We start from the raw sequence: 23,475 nt of genomic DNA, 5'->3' as shown, positions 1-23,475 counted from the left end.
TAATATTGGTCTCCCTCCTATCTTTAGCCCTCTCCATTTCTCTTTTAACAGTGTTACCTCCATTGAAAGGTAGGAAGGGCCATGTCATGGAGCACTTTGAATACCAAACAGGAGATTTTATATCTGATCTTCGTTGTTGTTCAGCTTCATTCTCAGAGGACCAATGACATCACATTATTTATTTATTCGCACAAAGTCTTCAGTCTCACTCTCCTCCATCATCTCAATCCAGGGGAAAGACAAAAGTCCAGATGACTGGCAATGGCCCAGGATGCAATGGATGACCTTTGCCTTTCTGAATTAGGACCTTCCCATGTCTCAGTTTGTCTGAGGCAATGCCCATTCAATGACTAAGGGCTAGGTAAGAATTAAGATAAAAGAAGGCTCAATTACCATCACAAAACTTTCAATCTGGACAGAGAAGAGACTCTTAGCATTTCTGGACCAAAACCAACTGCTATTAAACTCATTCTAAACCATCAAAACCTAAACAATAAGTGAGCCACAGTGATTTGGGTTTAAAGGTGTAGTCAAGTAGCTCCATTTGAAACACAATGAACTTTTTTAAAGCCTGTTTTTTCAGAGCTATATTTCAAGAAATCATATGTAAAAACTGCAGGGGACAAAAAGAAAAATTGTCCCCAGTGTTTTGAAAAAGAGAACCAAAAAGTAATATAAATATATGGGAATTAAAAATTGTGAAAATAAAAATTGAGCAACCAAACTCTAAAATGTCTTATTATATGGAACCAAAAATGATATGCCTATGTATAAAATACTCACGTGTAAGTAGGGGGATTACATCTGAAAGGGGAAGAGGGGGAAGAACCAGGAGAAGGAGGAGGAGAAACAGCTGTATTTCCCAACTTGTGCTCAAATTGACAGGTTGAATCCTCAGAGAGCAGATATTGCTACATTTAGATAACAGAGTAAAGACAGTTGATATAAAACTAATGTAAAACATTCACTGCTTCCTACAATACACACAACATGGGAAGAGTAAGCTTAAATTTAGAACATAATAATAGTGAGGCAGCCATATAAGAAATGAGACAAGGGTTTAATTCATAACACCTGCTCTGGATGTTCTATGCATTGTTGACCTGAAAGTTTGGTTAAAGGAGGCAAACAGCTTAGGTGGTATGTAAATTCATGTTGTTTATGCCCTTAAAGCTAGTCTAAGCTAGTGAGTTTGTACACACAAGGAGCTAAAACATAAGTTCTGACTGATAAGACAATGACAAGACTTAACTCTGTTTTAGGATAAATCCCAACTCAGCATGTCTGTGTCACTCATATTTATGATCCCCCATATATGATTAACTACATTATGAGAAAGGAATTTTCTTAATTGAACAGGTGGTAAATACAATAAGATAAGAAAGTTGACAAAGTGTTAATTTGAAATTACGACCCAGGATATATGTGTTTTCTTTACCATTAACATGCCATAACATAGTATATGTCCACAAAATATTAAGATACAGAGAAAGTCCCATTATTCAAGATGTCTCAGGGTTAAGGGTCTCATAGACAGAGGGAAGAATGCTCTTAAGTGAGCCTCATCTGACCTTGTCGATATAGGAAGAGGTATTCTCTGAGTTCACGTGGAGAACAAAGAGGCTTTTAGGTCCAGGCTCTTCTGGTTGATTCATTCAGGCTCTGGTCCTTATTGGGGTTATTAGATTTATATTAAATGATTATCCATGTAGAGACCTCATGCAGAACCTTCTGTTGTTGTTCATTCTTCATTCTCAAAGAGGATCAGTGACATCACACTATTTATTTATATAGATCCAACTTCCTTAGGTTTATCATAATCTCATTCCTCCTTTTTATGCACTCTTCAGTTAAGTCAAATGGGCTTCTTATTTTTTTTCTTCACATTTGGTATTCTATTTCCCATCTCTGTAACTTTGTACAAGCATTGTATACCCCCATACCTCGTATACACTTTCTACTCACCTCTATGTCACCAGTATCCTTTAAAGCTTGGCTCAAGTGCCATCTCTTATTTGAGGCATTACTTGATTCCTTCAAACACTAGTGATAACTACCCGCAAAAAGTTACCTTATATTTACTGTATATTTTATGTTAATATGCTAGTTTTAATATAATGCTAAGTTCCTTGTGGGGAAGGACAATGCTTTTGTGCCTTGTACATAAAAATTCCTGAATAAATGCTTATTGACTGATTGGGAATAAAAGGAGATGCCTCATGAGGGAATTGTGGGAATTGAGTGAACCACACTGACTCCATCTTGTGACTCAATTCTCGAGCTAGTTCAGTTCCCTTTCTATTCCAATATGGATCTAATCCAATTTCTGTCTTGTGAGAAAACTTTATTCAATTATGGGAATTATAAGAAAATTTTATTGTATTTTTGGAACCTAGGCCTACATGGCTGGGAAACTGGATCACCTGTTGCTTAAAGACCCTTAACTAAGGATCTAGGTTACACTCACTAGAAACCCACTCAGATCCAAAGACTGATGCAAGGAGTTTTCACACAATTATATATCTCAAGCAACCCATATATATTATCTGAAAACTGTCCCCATACTGGTCAATCACTTTCCTTTGATTGATTATAGATATTTGGGAGGAATGGAATACCTCTTTTTCTGATTTCAGGGACTTGTACCTGCTCACTATCCTGCCTCCCAACTCTTGATACTCACTCATCCCCTTCTGAATCTCACAGTCTTTCATTTCCAATTTTTTAAAATAAATTTTTACAGTTAAATTGTATATTTTTCAACTATCAGTTTTTTTCTTTCTCCCATTTCTCCCCTTCTCTACTAAAAAGAACCAGATATTTCTTATAATAAATATGCAAAGTCAAGCAAAACAAATTTTCATATTGGCCATGTCCAAAAATATACCTCATTTTGCATAATTATTCACAAACTTCTGTGGAAAGAGATGGATAGTATTCATCACAATTGATCCTCTAGAATCATTTTTTATCTTCAAAATTTTTTAATACACTAAAAGTTGTGTTTTATTTGTCAATTCACTTTCAGATTGACAACTCTTAAATTTGAGTTTTCCTCCATTAAATTCTTATTATCTATCTCCTCCCCTTCCCACTTATCCCTTTTTTATACCAGCACTGCAGCTAGGTGGCACAGTGGATAGAGCACTGGACTTGAAATCAGGGGGTCTCATGGAGTTCAAATCTGGCCTCAGATACTTACTAGCTGTGTGACCCAAGGCAAGTCACTTAATCTTGTTTGCCTTAGTTCCCTGTGTGTAAAATGAACTGAAGAAGGAAATAGCAAACCACTCCATTATCTTTATTACGAAAACCCCTAATTGGTCATGAAAGAATCAGGCACAACTGAAACAATTCGACAAAAAGACCAGCATTAGGTCTCTGTGCTTTGTTTTGCTTATCGTAATCTCAACCCAGTCTCTATCCAAATGTCCTCTCCTACCTTCACCATCCCATTACACTATTCAAACCAAAATTCTTCAAATCTACTTTCAATGTTATACTCATTTTATTAGACAATAAAAGTCATGCTATCCAAATTTGAGAGGGCTAAAGCAGTTTAAAAATGACTACAAACCAAAGATTTCTAGTGAATAGTGAGGCAAAATGTTAATGTTAAAATACATTTTTAGTAAGAAAACTATATAAATACATACAAGTAATTATTCATTATGACCAAATTGCCTTAATCCCAAGAACGACTCAACAAAATAACAAAATTCATCTGGAGGGCCCCAAGGGGGAAAAAAGGGTAAAATTGAAAAGAAGTGAATCTAATAGAAATCAAACTACTTGCTACTGACTAAAAAGTAAAAAAGTAGATTAGTAGAAGACTATAAGTACTAAAAGTCAATGAATGCAATAGCCCAAAGTTCAGTCCACTATAGAACTGCAAAAGGCCAGGAACAAGAGGAAAGGCTCTCAACACCCAAAACAGCAAAGTCAGCATGAGGACAGGGAAATTGCCTAACATGATCAGAGATGACCCAGACAGAATAGGAGCCAGCAAGGTTCTGTCCACAGACAAGAAAGAGTGGGCTTTCCAGAGAAGGTCCTGTCCTCAGCTCGGGGATTTTAAGACCTTAAACTTCTGTTCTTAGACTCCAGAAAGAGTTTTGAAACTCCAGAGCTCAGTCTCAAAGATATAGAGAGGAATTTAATCATAGGAGCTGGAGATTAACCCAAGAGCCCAGGAGATCGAGAGTGTGACTGACCAAACAGGGACAGTCACTCTACCCAAAAACCCAGGGATAGAGAGGCCTTGACAAAGAGTTAGAATGGCTAATGGAGAAATATTTTTGCATAACTTCATATGTATAGTGGGTATCACATTTCTTACCTTCTCAGTGGATAGGGGAGAGGGTAAAGGGAGAGAATTTGGAACTGAACATTAAAATAAAATTTAAAAGCTGAGTTGTCGGCACTACTTGACTTGTTCTTAACTAAAGGGATCATAGGTTCCTCATCCAGCACAAGATAGTATTATGGTACCATGTCTAGATTATTGGTGAACTCTCTCCCTTTTAGTGCAGAAACCTATTCTAAGTCCTACTCACATGAGATAAATTTGCCAGTAACTCAGAAAATGGAAGTTGTCAGGGCACTAGGGGAGAGAGGATATGGGTTCTCCAAAACCCCAAAGTTTAATGGCCTAGTATTAATAAAAAGCTGGAGTTTATGTAGTATTTAAAGGTTGAAGAGCAGTTTGCATGTCATTTGATTCTGAGAACAAACCTGTTTGATGTTATCATTATCCCCATTTTACATATGAGGAAACTGAGTCAAAGAGTGACATACACAGAGTCACAGAGGCAGAATTTGAACTCAGGTCTTCCTGGCCCCAGGTCTAATTATACTTTATGCATACCCCCTAGCTGCCTACAACAGAATGTGGGAAAGTGTTAGTAGCTTATCCCATATAGTGCTCTGAATCATTTGGGCTCTCTCCACTCAACTGCACAGGCTGGACCCAACATCTTCCTAACTTTGATTGTCCACTCTTTGTCCTCCATATGAGTTATCATCTGATCTAGGATCTGTCATCTGACCCAATCAACATGTCATTATTGCAATGGTGGACTCCAATACCCTCAGGAGAAGACTTTTCAGGTCTCTGCTTACTGGAATGTGGTCTGAGAAAAGATAGTGGTGTGCTTGGGTGTTTCCCAAGTGAAAACCAACTGTTTCTGACTAGTTTCAGTTACAGCAATAGAGAACAAAAAAATGTTGAGAAGGTTGATAATCTTATACCATTAATCCTGGATATAAACTACTTGAGGCAATACACTGATGTGATCTGGAACAGCTGCAGTTATAGCCATGACAACTTGTTTAGCTCCTTGTTGTCTACTATAAGTCAGTAGGTGTCATCTACCTTCCTCATGAGTCACAAAAGGATATTGGCAAAGCAAAATAATCTACCTTACCTCCATCATTAGAAAGGAAACCTCAATTTCGATTACATTAAATTGAAAGGTTTTTGCACGAAGCCAACACAATCAAGATTAGGAGAGAAGCAGAAAACTGGGAAAGAATTTTTACAACCAGTGTTTCTGATAAAGGCTTGATTTCTAAAATATATAGAGAACTGAGTCAAATTTATAAGAATATGTCATTCCCCAACTGATAAATGGTCAAAGGATATGAACAGGGAGTTTTCAGAGGAAGAAACTAAAGCTATCTATAGTCATATGAAAAAATGCTCTAAATCACTATTGATTAGAGAAATACAAATCAAAACAACTCTTAGGTACCACATCACACCTGTTAGATTGGCTAACATCACAAAACAGGAAAATTATAAATGCTGGAGAAGTGGTAAAATTAGAACAATAATGCATTATTGGTGGAGTTGTGAACTGATCCAACCATTTTGGAGAGCAATTTGGAACTATGCCCAAAGGGCTATAAAAATGTACATACTCTTTGACCCAGCAATACCACTTCTAGGGCTGTATCCCAAAGAGATCATACAAATGGGAAAAGGTCTCACATGTATAAAAATATTATAGCAGCTCTTTTAATGGTGGCAAAGAATTGGAAATTGAAGTTGTGGTATATGAATGTAAAGGAATACTATTGTGCTATAAGAAATGATGAGTAGGCAGACCTCATAAAATCCTGGAAAGACTTATACGAACTGATGCTTAGTGAGGGGAGCAGAACCAGGAGAACATTGTACACAGTTACAGCCACATTGGGTGATGACTAACTTTGACAGACAGCTCTTCTCAGCAATGCAAAATCCTAGGACAACTCCAAAAGGTTCATGATAGAAAATGCTATCCACATCCAGAGAAAGAATTATGGAGTCTGAATGCAGATAGAAACATATTATTTGCTCTCATTTTTTTATTTTGTTTCTTCTTTCTTGTGGTTCGCTCTTCTCGTGTTTATAATTCTTCTTTACAACATAATGTGAAAATACGTTTAATATGAATGTATATTTACAGCCTATATCAGATTGCACTCTGCCTTGGGGAGAGGAGAGAGAAGGGAGGGAGGAAAATTTTAAACTCAAAAGTTTGTGGAACTAACTGAATGTTGAAAACTAAAAATAATTTTTTTTTAAATGGAGGTAATTAAAAAATGCTGAAAAACAAGTAATCTCATTGACCCCACTCCAACACCATTTGATAGTATTTGGTGCTAAAGATGGGATGGTTTGAGCAACCGCAAAGGTTTCCATTTGGCCCTACCCACAATACACAAAAGGGCCAGTACCGATTTCTTTTCCTTTTTGGTCAGTTTTCCATCATGTCTGACTCTTCATGACTCCATTTGGGGTTTTCTTGGTAAAGATACTTGAGTGATTTGTCATTTCCTTCTACAGTTCATTTTATAGATAAGGGAACTGAGGTAAACAGAGTTTAAGTGACTTGCCCTGGTTTACACAACTAGTGTCTGAGGTCAGATTTGAACTCAGGAAGATGAATCTCTTCCTGACTCCAGCTGGGCCCAGCACTCTATCTACTATGCCACCTGGCTGCCCCCTGTACAAGTGTCATCTCTCCAAAACTAGATACCACTTTTCATAATTGTCTGCCTGTAGAAACTGGGGGGGGGGGGGGGGGGGGGGGGGGGAAGCACCAATTGGCCTGTACAGGGTTTCCTGATGAGTAGTACCTTGACTCTCAGTGTCCAGAATATTTTTGTACAAATGGAGGCGGGGTGGTGCTTTTGGGATACACCTTAGGTTCACATGGGGCTAAGGCTCCTACTGCCCCAATGTTTCATTTTAAAGTAATTTTACTAACACATCCATAGCCAGAAAAGTGACCACTTTCTTATCAAGCCCTTGAGTCACTCCCAAATATCACTCAGGGTGAATGCCATCCATACCCTTTTATCTACCTGAATAGACCAATGGGCCCTGTGTCTCATCTCACATTTTCCCAGAGCACCTATTTGTAATGATAGAATTATGTGTCCTCATTACTTTCCCAATGTCACACTCAAATTAAACTCCCTAAACTGAACTATCCTGTATGATTTTTTTGGTAAGGGAAATCTATAGCCAAAGAATGACATCATTTGAATGAGGCTCTGTCCAGAAGGGAGGCTCAACTTGCCCAAATTCAGACTAGTAATAGAGTATGTTATAAACATATATGTATATAATAAAGCCTTAGGGAGGCACATGGCACAAAGATTTAGTCTATCAGTCCCCTTTCCTTCAGGAACTCCAACCCCTCTCTTGCAGAATCACCCCAACCCGCATTCAAGAACCAGATGCAATGGAAATTTATCATTAGAGGGCCACCTATGTACTACTCTCTGTCTAAGCTAACTAAAAAGGGACAAAGCATAGTCTGCATCTGGAGCATTTAAATAAGTAGTCTGGGCAAAGTACAACTTCTGAGACCTTACTGAGCCTATGATACTCAAATGTGGATATGCAAAACTAGCTGCCAAACCATACCCTCATTCTAGAATCTCATCAGGATGTCATTTAAGTTTTTCTTACAACATTTCTAGTTACTTGGTGGTGAATACCTGCCTGTCCTCTGGTCTCTCTAGAATAAAAACTTTGGCTTGGTTTAGAGAGATAAGCCCATGACTTTCTTTTTCCACCAGATTCCCAAATTTCATCCTCACTTCTGTTCTCAATGTCATGCCTTACTGCACTCATTTCAATTGGATGCAGAACATCTGCTACTAAAAATTCTGGATCAGAATCTGCACTTCCATAGGTCTGTAAGTTCTCACCTAAGTCTTGTACTTCTCTGTCCCCATTAGCATCTTGCTTTCCACTCATGCTGTTTGTTACCAGCTCCAGCAGCTGGGTATCTCCTTTTACTATACAATCTTCAAAAAAAGAGAAAGCTCTTTCTCTAGCTGCTGATTGTGCTACACCATGCAGTTTTCACATGCAGTTTTTTTATGCTGGCACCTCAGATTCTCTGTAACAGTTAACAATAATCAGGAAATAAGAGATGTAGCAATTAAATAATTTACCTTCATTGTTAGACTTCATCACCACTTTTTAACTCACCATGCCAAATTCTGTAAGCTGAGGTGGTGGAATCAAGATGGGAGAGTAAGAGAAAGCAATATGGCCTAATTTCTCACAAAACATCCTCCACAAAGATCTAGAAAACACATCAAACTGAATTATGACTGGAAAAACGAAGAAAAAAATCATAGTGAATCATCTTTTCAGTCCACAAAAACTTAGGGAAGCAAAGCTGTCTGTGCACACTGGAAACAAGATATGGTCAGTAGCTGTTGAACAAGGAACATTCCAGTGCCCAGGGACTGAAAGAGGGCTGAGACTGTGCATCAGGGCAGGAAACACCAGAGCAAAAAGGGATTCCAGGGAATGCTTGAACTAGTATAGGGTGAAAAAGATGCCATTTGGCAGCTTTGTCTCCCACTGCCCATTTCTAAGTCACAAATCCAGGGCACAGAGGAGTGGCATAAAACATGGATCCTAGATGCGTTTTGAGCAAGGGCAAGTTCCAGAAGCACAATGTAGCTATGCGACTTTGATCTCAGGGGCAGAGTGGAGACTCAATTCCAGCCTCTAGACTAATGTGGAAGCCTGCAGTGGAAGCCATGGCAGGAGTACCCATTCTAAAGGGGATCCCACAGTCACTCAACTTCTAGAGCCACCAAATAAAGTAACACTCGTTAAGTGTAGAAATAGTCCACTGAAATTCCCAAATAAGAACAAGATGACTGATTCCAACTAGGGTCAGGACCTTAAAGAGCTCATACAAGAAGTTAAGAAGTAGACTAGAAAAATAAGCAAATTCTGCAGCAGAGATGGATCCAAGCTAGTCTGTTAGTAGTTTAGCCTCTAATACTAGAATCAAATGAATCACTAATAGGTCATTCAACAGTTAACAAAATGATGTTTAATTAGCCATGACACAGAAAGGATGCTCAGTAAGAATGCAAGTGTCATGTGAAAACAAGGCTTCTATATCTTTATATGTAAATAAGTCAGGTTAGGAGAACATAGAAGAAGATAACTCCAGTGACCTTGGGAGTCTGAAGGGCCAGATGCTATATAGATGGGTTCTTTTTATGCCTTTAGGCAGAAAACAAACATTTATTAAGTGCCTACTACATGACTGGAACTGTGGTAAGTGCCTTATGACTATTACAGCATTTTATCCTCACAACATCCCTGTGAGATAGGTGCTATTACTGTCCCCATTTTACAAAGGAGGAAACTGAGGTTAAACGACCTGTCTAGGATCACACTGTCCTGTGAACAATAGGCCACTTCCACATGGTTCGAGGCCAACATGAAACTACTTTAATAGCTAGACAGTTTGAACCTTAGCCCTCTGTGTCAATCAAATGTGAGCGACAGCCTCCCTTCCTTTTAGTGGAAAAAAAAATTCTAGCTTAATCTACTTGGGAAAGGGGTAGGAGAACCTTGGGAGATACCAAACCTATCACACTGGCGCGCTTGCTTTTCCTCACATGTGATGGCACATCCTTTGAACTAAGAATACTTGGAATGGTCTTTTCTCCTAAATCTCTTTCTCTTGTTATCCCTGACTTTGTAAAGACTAAATTAAGTGTTCAATTAAGTCAAAACCCATTTAGGTACCCTGGCTAAAAGCTTTCACATATTAACTTAATTCACAAAGTTCTATCTTCATGAGCTTTTTCTCCGGTATGAACAGTTCAATGTTGAATCAAAATTATGCTTTCGTGGAAGGCTTTCTCACAATCACTTCATTGGCTCTTTCCAAGGTACAGACTCTGATGTTTGCTAAGGTGTATGCTGTTACAGAATGTCTTTCCACAATTATTTCATTTAAGAAACATTGCTTTGCATTATGCGGTCTCTGATGATGAATAAACTCTGAGCTTTGATGGAAGTTCTTTTCATATTAATTATATTTATAAGGCTTCTCTCCATTTTAAGTATCCTAATATTGAATAAAGGATGAATTCCAATGAAAGATCTTCCCACAATTATATATTTGTAAGGTTTTCTTCATATGATTCCTGGTATTCAGTACCATTTTCCTATCCAGGCAGATCCTTCATTATTATCACTTAGATTGTTTCACTACCATATGAATTCTCAGATGCTGATTAAATTAGGAACCAGTAAAAAAAAAAACTTTCAGCAATCATTACATTTATAGAGTTTTTCTCCAATATGAATTCTTTGATGTTCAATGAACCGTGGGTTCTACAATTTTCTTCAATAAATAAATTTCTAAAGTCCTTCTTCACTATGAATTCTCTGATATCTAGCAAAGTATATTTTCATAAGATCACTTATCCATAACAATTAAAATTCATAAGGTTGTTCTCAAAAATGGGTTTTCTGATGTCTAGTTAATTCTGATTTCTGAGTAAAAGCCTTCCCACAATCACTACATTTGTAAGGCTTTTCTCCAGTGTGACTTCTCTGATGTCGAGTCAATTCTGAATTCTGATTGTATGCCTTCCCACAATCACTGCACTTATAAGGCTTCTCTCTGGTATGAATTCTCTGATGTTGAGTTAATTCGGATCTCTGTGGGAAGGCCTTTCCACAACCATTACATTTGTAAGGTTTCTCTCCAGTGTGAATTCTCTGGTGTATATTTAACTGTGAGCTCCAGTGGAAGCCTTTCCCACATTCATAACATTTATAAGGTTTCTCCCCAGAGTGAAGTTTCTGATGTAGAGTAAGGTGTACTTTGATACCAAATGCTTTCCCACAATCTTTGCATTCATAAGGCTTTTCTCCAGTATGAATTCTCTGATGTCGAATTAAATGTGAACTTCCATAAAAGGCTTTCCCACAATCTTTACATTCATAAGGCTTCTCACCAGTATGAATTCTCCGATGTCGAATTAACCCTGAACTCCAGTAATAGGCTTTTCCACAATCGTTACATTTGTAAGACTTCTCTCCAGTATGAATTCTCTGATGTCGAGTTAACTCTGAATTCCGGTGGAAGGCTTTCCCACAATGGTTGCATTTGTAAGGCTTCTCTCCATTATGAATTCTCAGATGTACAGTTAACTCTGAACTCTGACGGAAGGCCTTCCCACAATCATTACATTTAAAAGGTTTCTCTCCAGTATGAATTTTCTGATGTGCAGTTAATTTAGAACTGCGGCAAAAGGCCTTCCCACAATTGTTACATTTGTAAGGTTTCTCTCCTGTGTGAATTCTCTGATGTACAGTTAACTCTGAACTCTGATGGAAAGCCTTTCCACAATCATTACATTTATAAGGTTTCTCTCCAGTGTGGATTCTATGATGTAGAGTTAACTGTGAACTCTGGTGGAAGGCCTTCCCACAATCTTTACATTCATAAGGTTTCACTCCTGTATGTATTCTCTGATGTTGAATTAACTTTGAACTCCGGCGGAAGACCTTCCCACAATCATTACATTTAAAAGGTTTTTCTCCAGTATGAATCGTCTGGTGTTGAGTCAATCCTGAACTCTGGTGGAAGGCCTTCCCACAATCTTTACATTCATAAGGCTTCACTCCAGTATGAATTCTCAGATGCTGAGTTAATTTTGACCTTCGGCGGAAGGCCTTCCCACAATCATTACATTTGTAAGGTTTTTCTCCAGTATGAATTCTCTGATGTTGAGTTAAGCCTGAACTCTGGTGGAAGGCTTTCCCACAATCTTTGCATTCATAAGGCTTTTCTCCAGTATGGATTCTCTGATGTTGAGTTAACCTTGAACTTCGGCGGAAGGCCTTTTCACAATAATTACATTTAAAAGGCTTCTCTCCGGTATGAATTCTCTGATGTAGAATTAACTGTGAACTCTTTTGGAAAGTCTTTCCACAAATATTACATTTATTGGAAGGCTCCTCTCCAGAATGAATTCTATGATGCCCACTTAACTGTGAACTCCTGCTAAAGACCTTCCCACAAAGTTTACACTTGTAAGGTTCCTCTCCAGTATGAATTCTCTGATGTACAGTTAACTGTAAACCCTGGCAGAAGGCTTTCCCACAAATGTTACATTTGTAAGGCTCCTTTATAGTAAGAATTTCCTGATGACCATCTAACTGTGAACTCCTGTTCAAGGTCTTCCCACAATCATAAGGCTTTTCTCTGCTATTATTTCTCTGATGGTGGTTAACGTATTTGCTAAAGGGGAATGCTGTTCCAAATACATGACATTGATGAAGCTTCTCTCTAGTATATAAGCTCTGATGTTTGGTAAATTGCAAGCAGCAGCAGGAAGCATTTTCACATTTGTTAGATTTCTCTCCAGCATGCATGGTCAGCTGTTGAGTAAGGTATGAACTGCAACGGAAAACATTCCCACAATTATTACCTTAGTAAATATTCACTTTAGTATGAATTATCTGATATTCAACAAGGTATGTATTGCAGACAATCTTAATGAGTTTAAGACTTTTAAGGAGATTTTCTCCAAAAGGAACTCTGTGGTGAGAAACAACAGATGAATTTTGATTACAGGTTTACCTACATGTATTACATTCATAAAATTTCTATCCAATAAATATTCTAAATAACTGAAAAAAATCTGAATAATAAGTGGACATATTTTCATATTCACTATGTTCTATTTTAATTTGCTTATATCTAAATATTGTACAAAGGTCTATCAATGTCCATCAAATTTAAGGAGATATTTCCATCTATAGATATAATCTAAAGTAAATGGACTGGACTTAGCCAGATAATTCCTTTAAGTGATTTTTTTTACTTGCCTAGAATATTTCTCCGCATTGTTATGCTGCAGTTCCTGCAACCTAGCATAATATTCCCAGGGTTCTTCCAATTTAGAGTCATGGAAACCATCCTTTCTGAATCTTTCCTGAACTGTGTCCTTGGATCCAGGCCTAGTTTCCCAACCTGAAAGAAATGAAAATATAAATATTCCCTCCTGAATCTGAAAGCAAAGTAGGGCAAATTTTTTCTCTACATAAAGTAAATCCTTAATTCTCCATTAAAAAACTGCCTACATATAATTTTTAATGTGTTACTTAATATAGGTTCTACTAAAACTTTACTTAACATCTATATTTATACAATTTATCTTTAGCTCTCTTTCTCTACTTTATCTCTCACTGGAATTAGTATGAGGAACTTACTTGTTTGGTAAGTTTAGTACAGTCCCTTTTGTTCTCTACCATTACAAACACTTATTTACAAATTGCTTGTAAGCACATGAGAGCATTTAGTTAACTTGATCAAGCCCAGGGTATCTATTAAGTTTTGCTTCCTGTTTTATCTTTGGAAGTTCAATTATGACTTGTTCAATTTTCCTTTGGATTAAGATTTCTAACCTTTCCCAATTTTCTTTTGATTTACATTTCTTACTTCATTAGAGATTTGGACAAATATTTGATAGATACTGTGACCTTTAAGCATCTAAACTTTGAGGAAAGGCTTTTATTTTATATAATTGTATTAATTCTCTATATCTCAGATATAGAGATATCATGTCATTGTCTAAGATCGTGGACACAAGTGAGGCATCCCTTCTTATCCGAATTGCTGATTGTGATTGCTAATGGCTTTTTCAATTTCATTAAAGTGAAATAATTTATTTCTTAGTTTGTGATTGCTTCAATCTGTTATGTGCATAAGATTTTTGCCCCCAGTCATCACTGTGAAAGTTATTTGGTCTGTGTGTATTTATTTTATTTAAAAGGGTGGTCACTAAGGCTATTTTGAACTTTTGAATTGATCACAGTATTTTGCAGATATTGATCTAAAGCTAATTCTAGCCCATTTTCTTTCAGATGATCCTAGCAGTTCTTGACAAACTGTTTTTCCTCAATTAATTTTTGGCTTATTTAACACTGAATTGTCAAGCACTACTGCTTCTGATCCATCCTTACCTATTCTTTTTTCCACTGCAATGCTTTTCTAGTTTTTAACAAGTACCAAATTGTATCTCCCAGGGTTGTTGTAAGAATCGGATGAGAAAATAATTGTAAAATGCTTAGCACGGTACCTTACACATAGGAAGTGATAGATGAATTTAGCTATTGTAATTATTGTTGACTACTTTTTTCTAGCATAAGAGGAGGTAGAAAACTGCTATCCCCTTCATTCTTATTTTTAAGTTTTTTTAAAAAAGTTTACCTAAAATTTTTATACCTCTGTAAATGTTTTTACTTCTCTTGCTCTATAAAGTATCTCACTGGTAGTTTGATAAGCAGAAGTATTACATCACTGAATTAATTTAAGTGGTATTGTTGTTTGTTCTATTACTTTGTTAAGCCAAAGGCATTGAATATATTCCAAATATTTAAATTGTTCATTTATTCAAAATGCATAGATCTTGGGAGTGCCCTTGTAGATTGACTTCCACATATTTTATTTATTTTGTAATTATTATGTGATGCCCCTTTCTATTGAAAACTTTTGAGGTTTATTATTGCAATAGAGAAATGTTAATGATTTTATAGATTTTCTTATCTGCTCATTTGTGAAGCTGAACAGTCTTAATATTCTTTGTTGATTTTCTTGAAATTTCTACGTAAACCATCATCTCATCAGTAAATCGGAATAATTTTGACTCCTTTTGCCTCTTTTTATGCTTTTAATTTCTTACTTTTGTTTTATTGCTATCATTAGCAAACAACAGCAGGAAAAAGTAGCCTTTTTCCCTCTGATTTAGTAAAAAACTTTTTTAGTATTTCTCCACTGAATAAAGAGCTTTTGGTTTTACTTCTCTGATGGTGGTTACTGTATTTGCCAGAGGGGAATGCTGTTCCAAATATATGACATTCATGAGGCTTCTCTCTAGTATGACTTCTTAGATTCATTCTATGCTGTTTTGTGATCTGTTTTTCTTAGGAATAGTGTGATACTTTGTCAAAAGTATTATCTACATCCATTGATATAAATATGGTTTGGATGTTTTTGTTTCCAGTAAGATTTATTGTGTTGCTTTCCAAATAGTGAATCATCTTTCATCCCTGGAACAACTTGGTTTTACTGAATAATTTTTTGGACATATTATCATGGTCGTTTTGGCAGGATGAAAAATTTTTGACTCAATTTTCATTAATAATATGTCTATAATACTCTTTCTATACTTTATTCTTTCCATGTTTAGGTATTGAAACTACAGTTGTATCCTAAAAGGAGTTTGATAGGTTGTAGTCTTTGTTGATTTACAAAAAATAATGATTTTGATGACTATAAGGAGGAATGGGGAGATACAGGAACAAACATAAAATAAGCTGGAATAGGAAAAATATACTATAAATCTACTGTAAATGGAAATGTAACAATAACAAAACATGAGCTCATAAATAGAGCTCATGAAATTATAACTGCCAAGGTTATCTCCAAAGAAAAACAAATGCATAGCACCTTCCCCAACCTTTGTAGAGGTCAAACCATGGGTTTGAAATATTGCATCATTTCATATTTTCATCAACATATTCATATGTTTGTTTTTGCTTTAAAAAATTTTTAAAGTATATATTTGAAACTAAGACAGGGCATTAATTATAACAAAAAAACACTGGAATATTTCCAATAAAGTAAAGACTGAAGTAAGGATGCCTTATTCTCCCAAAATTATGCAATGTATTACTAGAAGATTCAGAGCAATAGTAATAATAGTAATAGTAGTCATTTACCTAGCACTCTAAGATGTGCAAGGTGCTTTACAAATATTACTTTATTTTATCCCCAAAACAAGTCTGATACGTTGAAGTAGGTGACATAATTATCACCATTTTATTGAGAAAGAAACTGCAAGAAACAGAGGTGAAGTGACTTGTCCAGAGCCACACAGCTAATAAGTTTGTGATCTAAACTGAGGCATTCCTGACTTTGAGTCCAGCACTCTTTATCTACTACACCACTTGGCTGCCTCAATAAAACTAGAGAAAAAAAATCAGTCAAGCTACTTGATTTCATACTGTAGACAGAATGGTATAGCAGAAAGAGCATTGACTCAGAAGTCAGAGAATCTTGGTATAGTACTTGCCTCTGAAAATTACCACCCATGAAATTTAGGCAAGGTACTTAATCTCTGTGTCTCAACTTCCTAACAAGTGAAATGAAGGGGCTGGCTTAGATGGCCTTTGAAATTCCATATGTCTGATATTCAATGACTAACCTGCACAGGTGCTCTTTGGTAGTTCTCTGTCGTGCATCCAAGGTGTTTCACCTTCTTCCAACTGAGAGATCACATCTGGTTTCCAAACTGTAAGTCCTGCTCATTAGAATGGAAAAAGGTTGAGGAGAGAAACCCCTATTTTATTCCCAATCAAAGGGTGAATCCTCTACTTTGTTTTCCAGAAATGGATGAAGAAAAGACACAGATGATTTGCCATCACAAAAAAATTACATTTGACCAAACTCCTCTAAGAGAATGACACGTTCTCATCCTCAGTCACCTGCACTAGAATTTTAAGGGAGAATCTTTGACCTTAATGATCAGAGAATGGAAAGAATCAATCTCAGCTGTCTCACAAATAACTACCCAGTTTCCATCTAAACAAAGTAAAGATCTTTCAACACAGAATAAAGAGAAGAAACCAATCTATGACACCAAAAGGATTAGCACATAGTTTCTACATTGTCCAACAGTAATTCCAAAATGTTTCCCATGTAGAAAATGCTGATATATTAAGTTAAGTGATCAAGACTCTACTATGCAAAGAATCAGTCATAGAGGATACCTCTCCTTACCCAAGAAGACAAGGTTCCTATAGTTCTCCAGCATCACATCCCTGTACAACTCTTTCTGAGAAGGGTCCAGGTTTCCCCACTCTTCCTGGGTAAAATCCACAGCCACATCCTTGAATGTCACTGAATCATTTTGGATCTCCTGGGAGTTGTAAACATGGTAGAAATTTTAAAGGGTAGTTCTTGATATTTAGGGTTCCAAGTCAAATTCACATCAAATACAATCAATATATCTTTTCATTGTGCACAAAAAAAACAAGAGCAACTCATACGCTTATTGCACATTTGATTTATGAAGTACTTTTTCCACAAAATCTCCATGACACAGGGTAAAACTTTATGATCTTCATTTTACACAAGGGAACAATGATTCTAAGAAGGGCTAAGTGATATGTACCATCATCTCATTACAAGATTACAAAATCACACATTTCCCTCAAATGCCCAATTTATACATTTGAAATAATTTTAATTACATATTCAACATTAATATCAATATTACTGATTCCAATTGGAGGTAACAACATAATTCCTTTCCATTAATCAAGTATAATAATAATAATAATATTATATTATATGTAATATTATATTACATACCATACTATATATATAATATATTATTATGATATATATAGTATAATATAATAATAATCAAGTATAATTTCTGTTGGATAACACTGTCCAGTGCTATTTCTTCCATTTGCACCATTTTAGGGTAATTCAAACATGCTTACTATAAAACTCTCAAGATAGCATGTTTTAATATTAAAATTGATATTTCTATAGTATTTCAGATAATAAACCTCCTTACAGACATTATCTGGTTTTAACATAGCAAAGATACTCTGAAGTTGGTACTGTATTACTTTCTCTCACTTTACAAATTAAGAAACTGAGGTACAAGGATATTAAGTGACCTGAAAATAGCCAGATTGAGAGGCAGGATTACAAACCCAGTTCTTCCTGCACTAATGTGCAATATCCCAACCACTTTAACATACTGCCTCTCAAAAAATTTAACTTTAAGACATCACAAATACCCACCATTGAAAAGACATTCTCACAAGGTTGTTTTTTAATAATAAATTTAAAACAAATATTATGATTTGCATAATTATAATTGCCATGAAATTATGTTAATTACTCTCTCCTCATTTAATCATAGAAATGGAGGCCAACTGAGACTTAACATTTTCCTCTGATTTTCCCACAAAGTTTTTGTACTGAAGCCAATGAGGTGAACCCCAATGTTAGCTCAAAAAGAAAACAAGAAAAATATATAGAAAAGAAATCAGATATGATTTGATCCCATAACATATTCCTTCTCTGAATGCGTAGAATATTTTAGATTGAAATGACTCATCTGGGAACTTGAACAATATATTATTCTACCTTCTTGAATCTTACCTAGCTGAATGATCCTGAGCTGTTTATTTCCCCTCCCTGCCAGTTTCCTTCTGTCAAATGAGGAAATACTGCTTATAGTACTTATACATTTCCAAGATGAAAGTGCTTTGTAGAGACTGATTTAAATATTTTGTATTATTGTGTTATTTGTATTTTATCCCTCACAAAATCCAACTCAGGACCTAAAATTAAAAGACTTGAATAAGAATACTTTACGTGGAGAGGACTGCAGCAAAGTAGAAAGCGCGTCCTATGAAGTATAAATGTTACAAAGGGTAGCATCATGGTAGAGAGGTGGGAAAGAGTCCTGGGAGTCAAAAGATCCGCACAGAATCCTGGTTGCTACTTATTGCAGTGTGACTGGAACATCAAGCATGATATTGTGGATCAAATGCTGAAAGGGAGTCAGGAAGACCTGCTATGAGACTTCACCTCTTAGTAGCTACATGCTCTATAAAATATGCATAGCACCTGTAGTACCACACAGTGTTGTGAGGCCCAAAAGAGCTGTCTGAGAATTTTTTAATCGTAAAGTGCTACATAAATAATAACTAATATTGCTTCTCTCCCGAGGGCTGTTTCCTCGTCTCTAAAATGGCGGGACTGGGATACATGATGACCAACCCCAGCCTTACGTTCTTCCTTCTAGGAGGGTGAGGATCACAGAACTAAAACTGTTAGTACTTCAGACACCGTCTACTTCAGCCCAATCAATTAGACTACTTAATTACCATGGTCTTGTCCAGCTTTACATTCTACCTTCTAGTAAGGCTAAGGTCACAGAATAACAGATGAAGAAACAGAGACAAGGACCTTGGACACCATCCGGTCCAACCTCTCCAACGACAACTGAGGAAAGTAAAGCCCGAGGAGATTTAAGGCCCGGCTCCAAGACAGTCCCCAGGCCGAGGATAAGAAATAAGTATTCCTTCTAGAACAAACTGAACTCACTTTGCAGCCTGGCGCCGTCAGGAATACAGGGGCCATGCCCGCCCCTTGCACAAGGACAGAGCGCTCACAAGGCAGAACTGGCAGAGACAAGCATTAGTCTGCCTCGCCCCCTCCAGACCCGGGGCAGACCCGGCGCTCCCAGGGCAGACCCGGCCCTCCCGCGCCACTGCCCCCGAACAGGGAGCTCACGAACAACCCAGGCCCCGGGGTGGGGGGTTCAAGGACTGGGCACACGAGGGGCACTGGCGGTTCCAGCCCCAAGTCCGGGGAGGGACCGAGGGGAGCCCGACCGGGACGCGGCCGGCTCTCCTTCCCCGCACACGGGGGGCGGCGAGACAGGTTCAAGGGCCGGCGGGGCACGGCTGGCCCAGGAAGGGCCGGACCAGGCACCTGCCAAGAGAGTCGCCCGGCCCCGCGCTCCCCAAGACCCCCGAGCCAGGGCCTGGCAGCCGGCTCGGCTCAGCGCAGACCCCCGATCCCTGGGGGCACGAGCGGCAGCAGCGGGGAGAGGCCGCGGGAGACGTAGGGTCGGAGGGAGGGCCGAAGGCCGGAGGAGCCCTGGCTCCCGGGTCCGGGACAGGGAGGACACAGGAGAGACAAAGCAAGTCCATGAGGCCAGGCTGCCCGAGTGACAGCAGACAGGAACCGGAAGAGGCGTCAGAGCCACTTCCTCCCGCCTCTTCCGGCCATTCTCCCGCAACTGTCTCCACAGCCCCGAGACGCGGTACTCTGGGGCTTGTGGATGTTTCCGTGGCAACGGCTACCGAAGGTCCCGCCCTACCCTGACGGAATCAGGACCTTGAGGCCGGGATTTCCGGAAGTGGGGTCTGAGGAGGTTTGTGCGCAGGCCCAGGACAGAGGAGGACTGCTGCGGGAGCTGCTGGAGTCTTTTCTCTTCCAGTCAGCAGCCAGGGGCTGTTTGTTAATCCTCCTGTTGGGATGAGGCCGTGTGCCCGACGGCGGGCACACCAAGACCTCCCCACAACCCGTCTCCACCCACGGAGCTTCCTGTACGCGGCTGTATTGGGACTTTCACCCGAGTCCACGGATGCCCAGCTTCCTTCTCTGCTCCTCCCACGTGGGGCCTTTTCCGCCCCGCCCCAGGACTGACCACGTGTTTGCCTGGTGTGCTTTTTGAGGCAAAGCTTTTGTATTCCTATCACCTAGAACAGGTTCTTTTTTAATGCTTTTTTTAAAAGTACATATACTTTATTACTTTTTTTCTCCTATTTTAAATTTTCTCCTTTTTCTTGCCCCTCCCCAAACCATTGAAATGGCAAGAAAAAGAAAACCTATTACAAAAACGTGTGGTCATACAAAACAAACTTCCACATTAGCCATGTTCACATACACACAAAAAGAAAATATGCTTCAGTTCACGTTCTGTTAGTTCTCTGCCTTGAGGTGGAAAGCCTGTGTTAAGAGACACACTTGACACTGTTGACCTGAAAACTTGGTTAAAGAAAGGCAGCAGGCTAAATGCATACATTTTATGATTTAATTAATTAATTAATCAATTCCCTATTAAAGAAAACAGTTACATAATGCATTATGGAGCCAGAAATGTTCTGGCTACCCAGTGCAGAAATCTTCTGGCTTATATACATTTTGCCGTGAGAAAGGAACTCTCCTAGTTGAACAAATCATAAATTTAGTAAGACAAGACAATTAACAAAGTAATGTCAATCAAATGTTGAGATTCCAAGCTGGGTAAACATATGTCTTGGTGACAAGGAAGGAAATCCCACCACAGATAACTGACACAGGAAGGGGCAAACAATGTTCAATAGAAATTATGACCTAAGATGTCTATATTTTCTTTACCATTAATATGCCATAACATAGTATGTGTCTATAGATAATAAGATACAAAGGAAAGACCCATTATTCAAGATATGTCATAGGTTAAAGGTCTCCAAGGAATGCAGAGTCAGCTTTGGCTGGCTTTTGCTGACATAGGAAGAGGCATTCTCTGAGTTTGCTTCAGAGAGAACAAAGAGATTATTCCAAAATTTTATATTAAACATTATCAACACTAATAAGGTATCAGGGAAAATTTAGTGTAGCAGAGTTCAAAGGAATTGAACACTTTGGCCAAAGTGGGCCCCCACCCTCTTTTTCAGGAGGAGCAAGCCCTGACTACTGGAGCAAGATGAGCCATATATAGTTAATTCAAGACAGATCCTCCCACCAGGAGATGGACTGGTCCTTTCTCCATTAGGTCATCATCTTCTATACATGCCCATTATGGTACCCAACCCTTGGTATGATTCCCCCCTCTCACACATGCTTTAACATAGGACCTATGATCAGAAAAAGAAAGGATAATTTTATGTTGGGTGTGTTTGCTTACATGCATGAGGTTCATTAAGCAAGTGCAATGAAGAAAAGCATTTTACTGAACCAGTTCAGGCCAGATCAGCTGCTATCCTGATTCTGTGGTTTTCTGAAGGTCACTGTCTGTCTCTTGATTGGTTGAGTCCATCTGTAGTCAGTTAGCCTTCTTATTAGCTGATTTATTCACAGTGACTTCATCAACTAATAACTTCTGTGGAAACTCAACTTTTTGCCATCTCTCATACCTGTTTCATCATGAATCCTTTGGAACTGTGGTTAGTCGTGATCAAAGTTACTAAGTTTTTCAGAGTGAATTATCTCTATTGTTTCTGCATAAATTGTTGCCCTGGTTAAGCTCATTTTACTTTGCATCAGTTTATACAGATTCCCAGGGTTTTTCTGAAACCATTCCCTTCACCTTTTCTTACAGCACAATTTCACAACATCATATTCATGTGCTTGTTCAGTCATTCCCTAAGGGATGGGAATCCCCTCAACTTTCATTTCTTTTCTATCACAAAATGGGCTGCTATATTTTGGTACTGTGGTAAGAGAATTTTTCTGTATTGGCTTGAAGACCACCATTGCATTAACACAGCTAGTAACATCAACTAGCTAGAGTTTGCAAAACCAAACAGGTATCAATGACAACCCTCCTGCTATCTGGTTAGTTATTGCTCTGCCTGTCTGCAAATTCCAGTTTTATCCCCTAGCGTTTGCCAATGTATTATTTTAGAGGTGTAGAGAGCCCAAAATGCCGAGGTTCAAGGTGGAATTGTCTGGAAAGAATTCTTAGACCCAAGCAGTCTTCCAGTCAAATGGCAAAAGGTTTATTGTAACACTAATGTAACTCACAATCTCACAGGAGTGATGCTAAAGCTTATAGGAAAAACTTAGTGCACTGTGTGCTAACTGTGCTAATTAAGTAGTAGCATACAGTTTCTGTAGCTTGAGCACAGGTGTCATTCACCACTGGAAACCAGAGTTTGAGGGGTGGTCTGTGGTTTCCTAAGAGGTCTGTAGTCTCTGTGTCTGTCACAAGACAGCTTCAGGAGTTGAAGTCTGTAGCTTTACCTCTGGATTGTAGCTGTGGGAATCAATACATGATAGTTCTGCTCATACATGGGAAATTCTACAGAGATCAGCTTGTTTTTGTAACTGAGAGAGATAAGGCATCACTGGGCCCACTCATTAGTTATTCCCAGAGATCGAGTCTTTGGATTAGGGAAAGATATGGTCTTAGGGTTGGGGTCTAAGTCCCATTGGATGAATGAATGAATATAAAAAGTATTTTTAACTAAAAGCAAAGTTATTTAGTTCCTAATGTATGGATTCAGATACTACATATTTTTATTCATCATACATAGGATACCATTCTTAGTTTTTCTTTAATAATAATAATATTTATTGATTTCTTTCAACAAAGAATTGAAATAGATTTCTGGGTAATCTGAGAATTTTGGGGGGCACCAAATACCCCACATTTGCTGAATTGCCTCTTTAATTTTTGCTAGTCGGTATTTGTGCTTGGGCTTGTACCTAGCAATAAGTGAAGGCAGCAGATGGTAGGAGTGATCCAAAGCTGAGGCTAGACAGGGCATAGCTAGAGATAAAATAAAGGGGCCAGGTACTCAAAAGGACAGCATAGAGTTAAACTGGT

At 38.1% G+C, this 23,475-nt stretch overlaps 1 protein-coding gene across 1 annotated transcript; it reads right to left on the bottom strand.

The window, feature by feature from the left end:
* Positions 1-1,041: 1,041 nt before the first annotated feature.
* LOC140521143 (uncharacterized) lies at positions 1,042-22,541 on the bottom strand. Its single transcript, XM_072635880.1, has 5 exons — positions 19,479-22,541; positions 17,124-17,262; positions 16,549-16,644; positions 13,169-13,313; positions 1,042-12,737 (listed from the first exon to the last, which is right to left on the bottom strand). The coding sequence occupies exons 1-5, from the start codon at positions 19,512-19,514 to the stop codon at positions 10,784-10,786; spliced, it is 2,370 nt and encodes a 789-aa protein (XP_072491981.1). The 5' UTR covers positions 19,515-22,541; the 3' UTR covers positions 1,042-10,783.
* Between the last annotated feature and the right edge of the window lie 934 nt (positions 22,542-23,475).

This window comes from Notamacropus eugenii, chromosome 1, assembly GCF_028372415.1.
Source record: "Notamacropus eugenii isolate mMacEug1 chromosome 1, mMacEug1.pri_v2, whole genome shotgun sequence".
NCBI classification, from domain to species: Eukaryota; Metazoa; Chordata; class Mammalia; order Diprotodontia; family Macropodidae; genus Notamacropus; species Notamacropus eugenii.
The sequence above is the reverse complement of the archived record's forward strand: the minus strand, read 5'-3'. Positions and strand labels throughout refer to the sequence as shown.

Excerpts from the sequence above, each read along its gene's own strand:
- LOC140521143 (XM_072635880.1), bottom strand. The coding sequence starts at position 19,514 with ATGGCCCCTGTATTCCTGACGGCGCCAGGCTGCAAA. Across the intron at positions 16,645-17,123 it reads TAGGAACCTTGTCTTCTTGG|GACTTACAGTTTGGAAACCA; the intron begins GTAAGGAGAGGT and ends TCTAATGAGCAG. Across the intron at positions 13,314-16,548 it reads ACCAAAGAGCACCTGTGCAG|GTTGGGAAACTAGGCCTGGA; the intron begins GTTAGTCATTGA and ends CATTTCTTTCAG.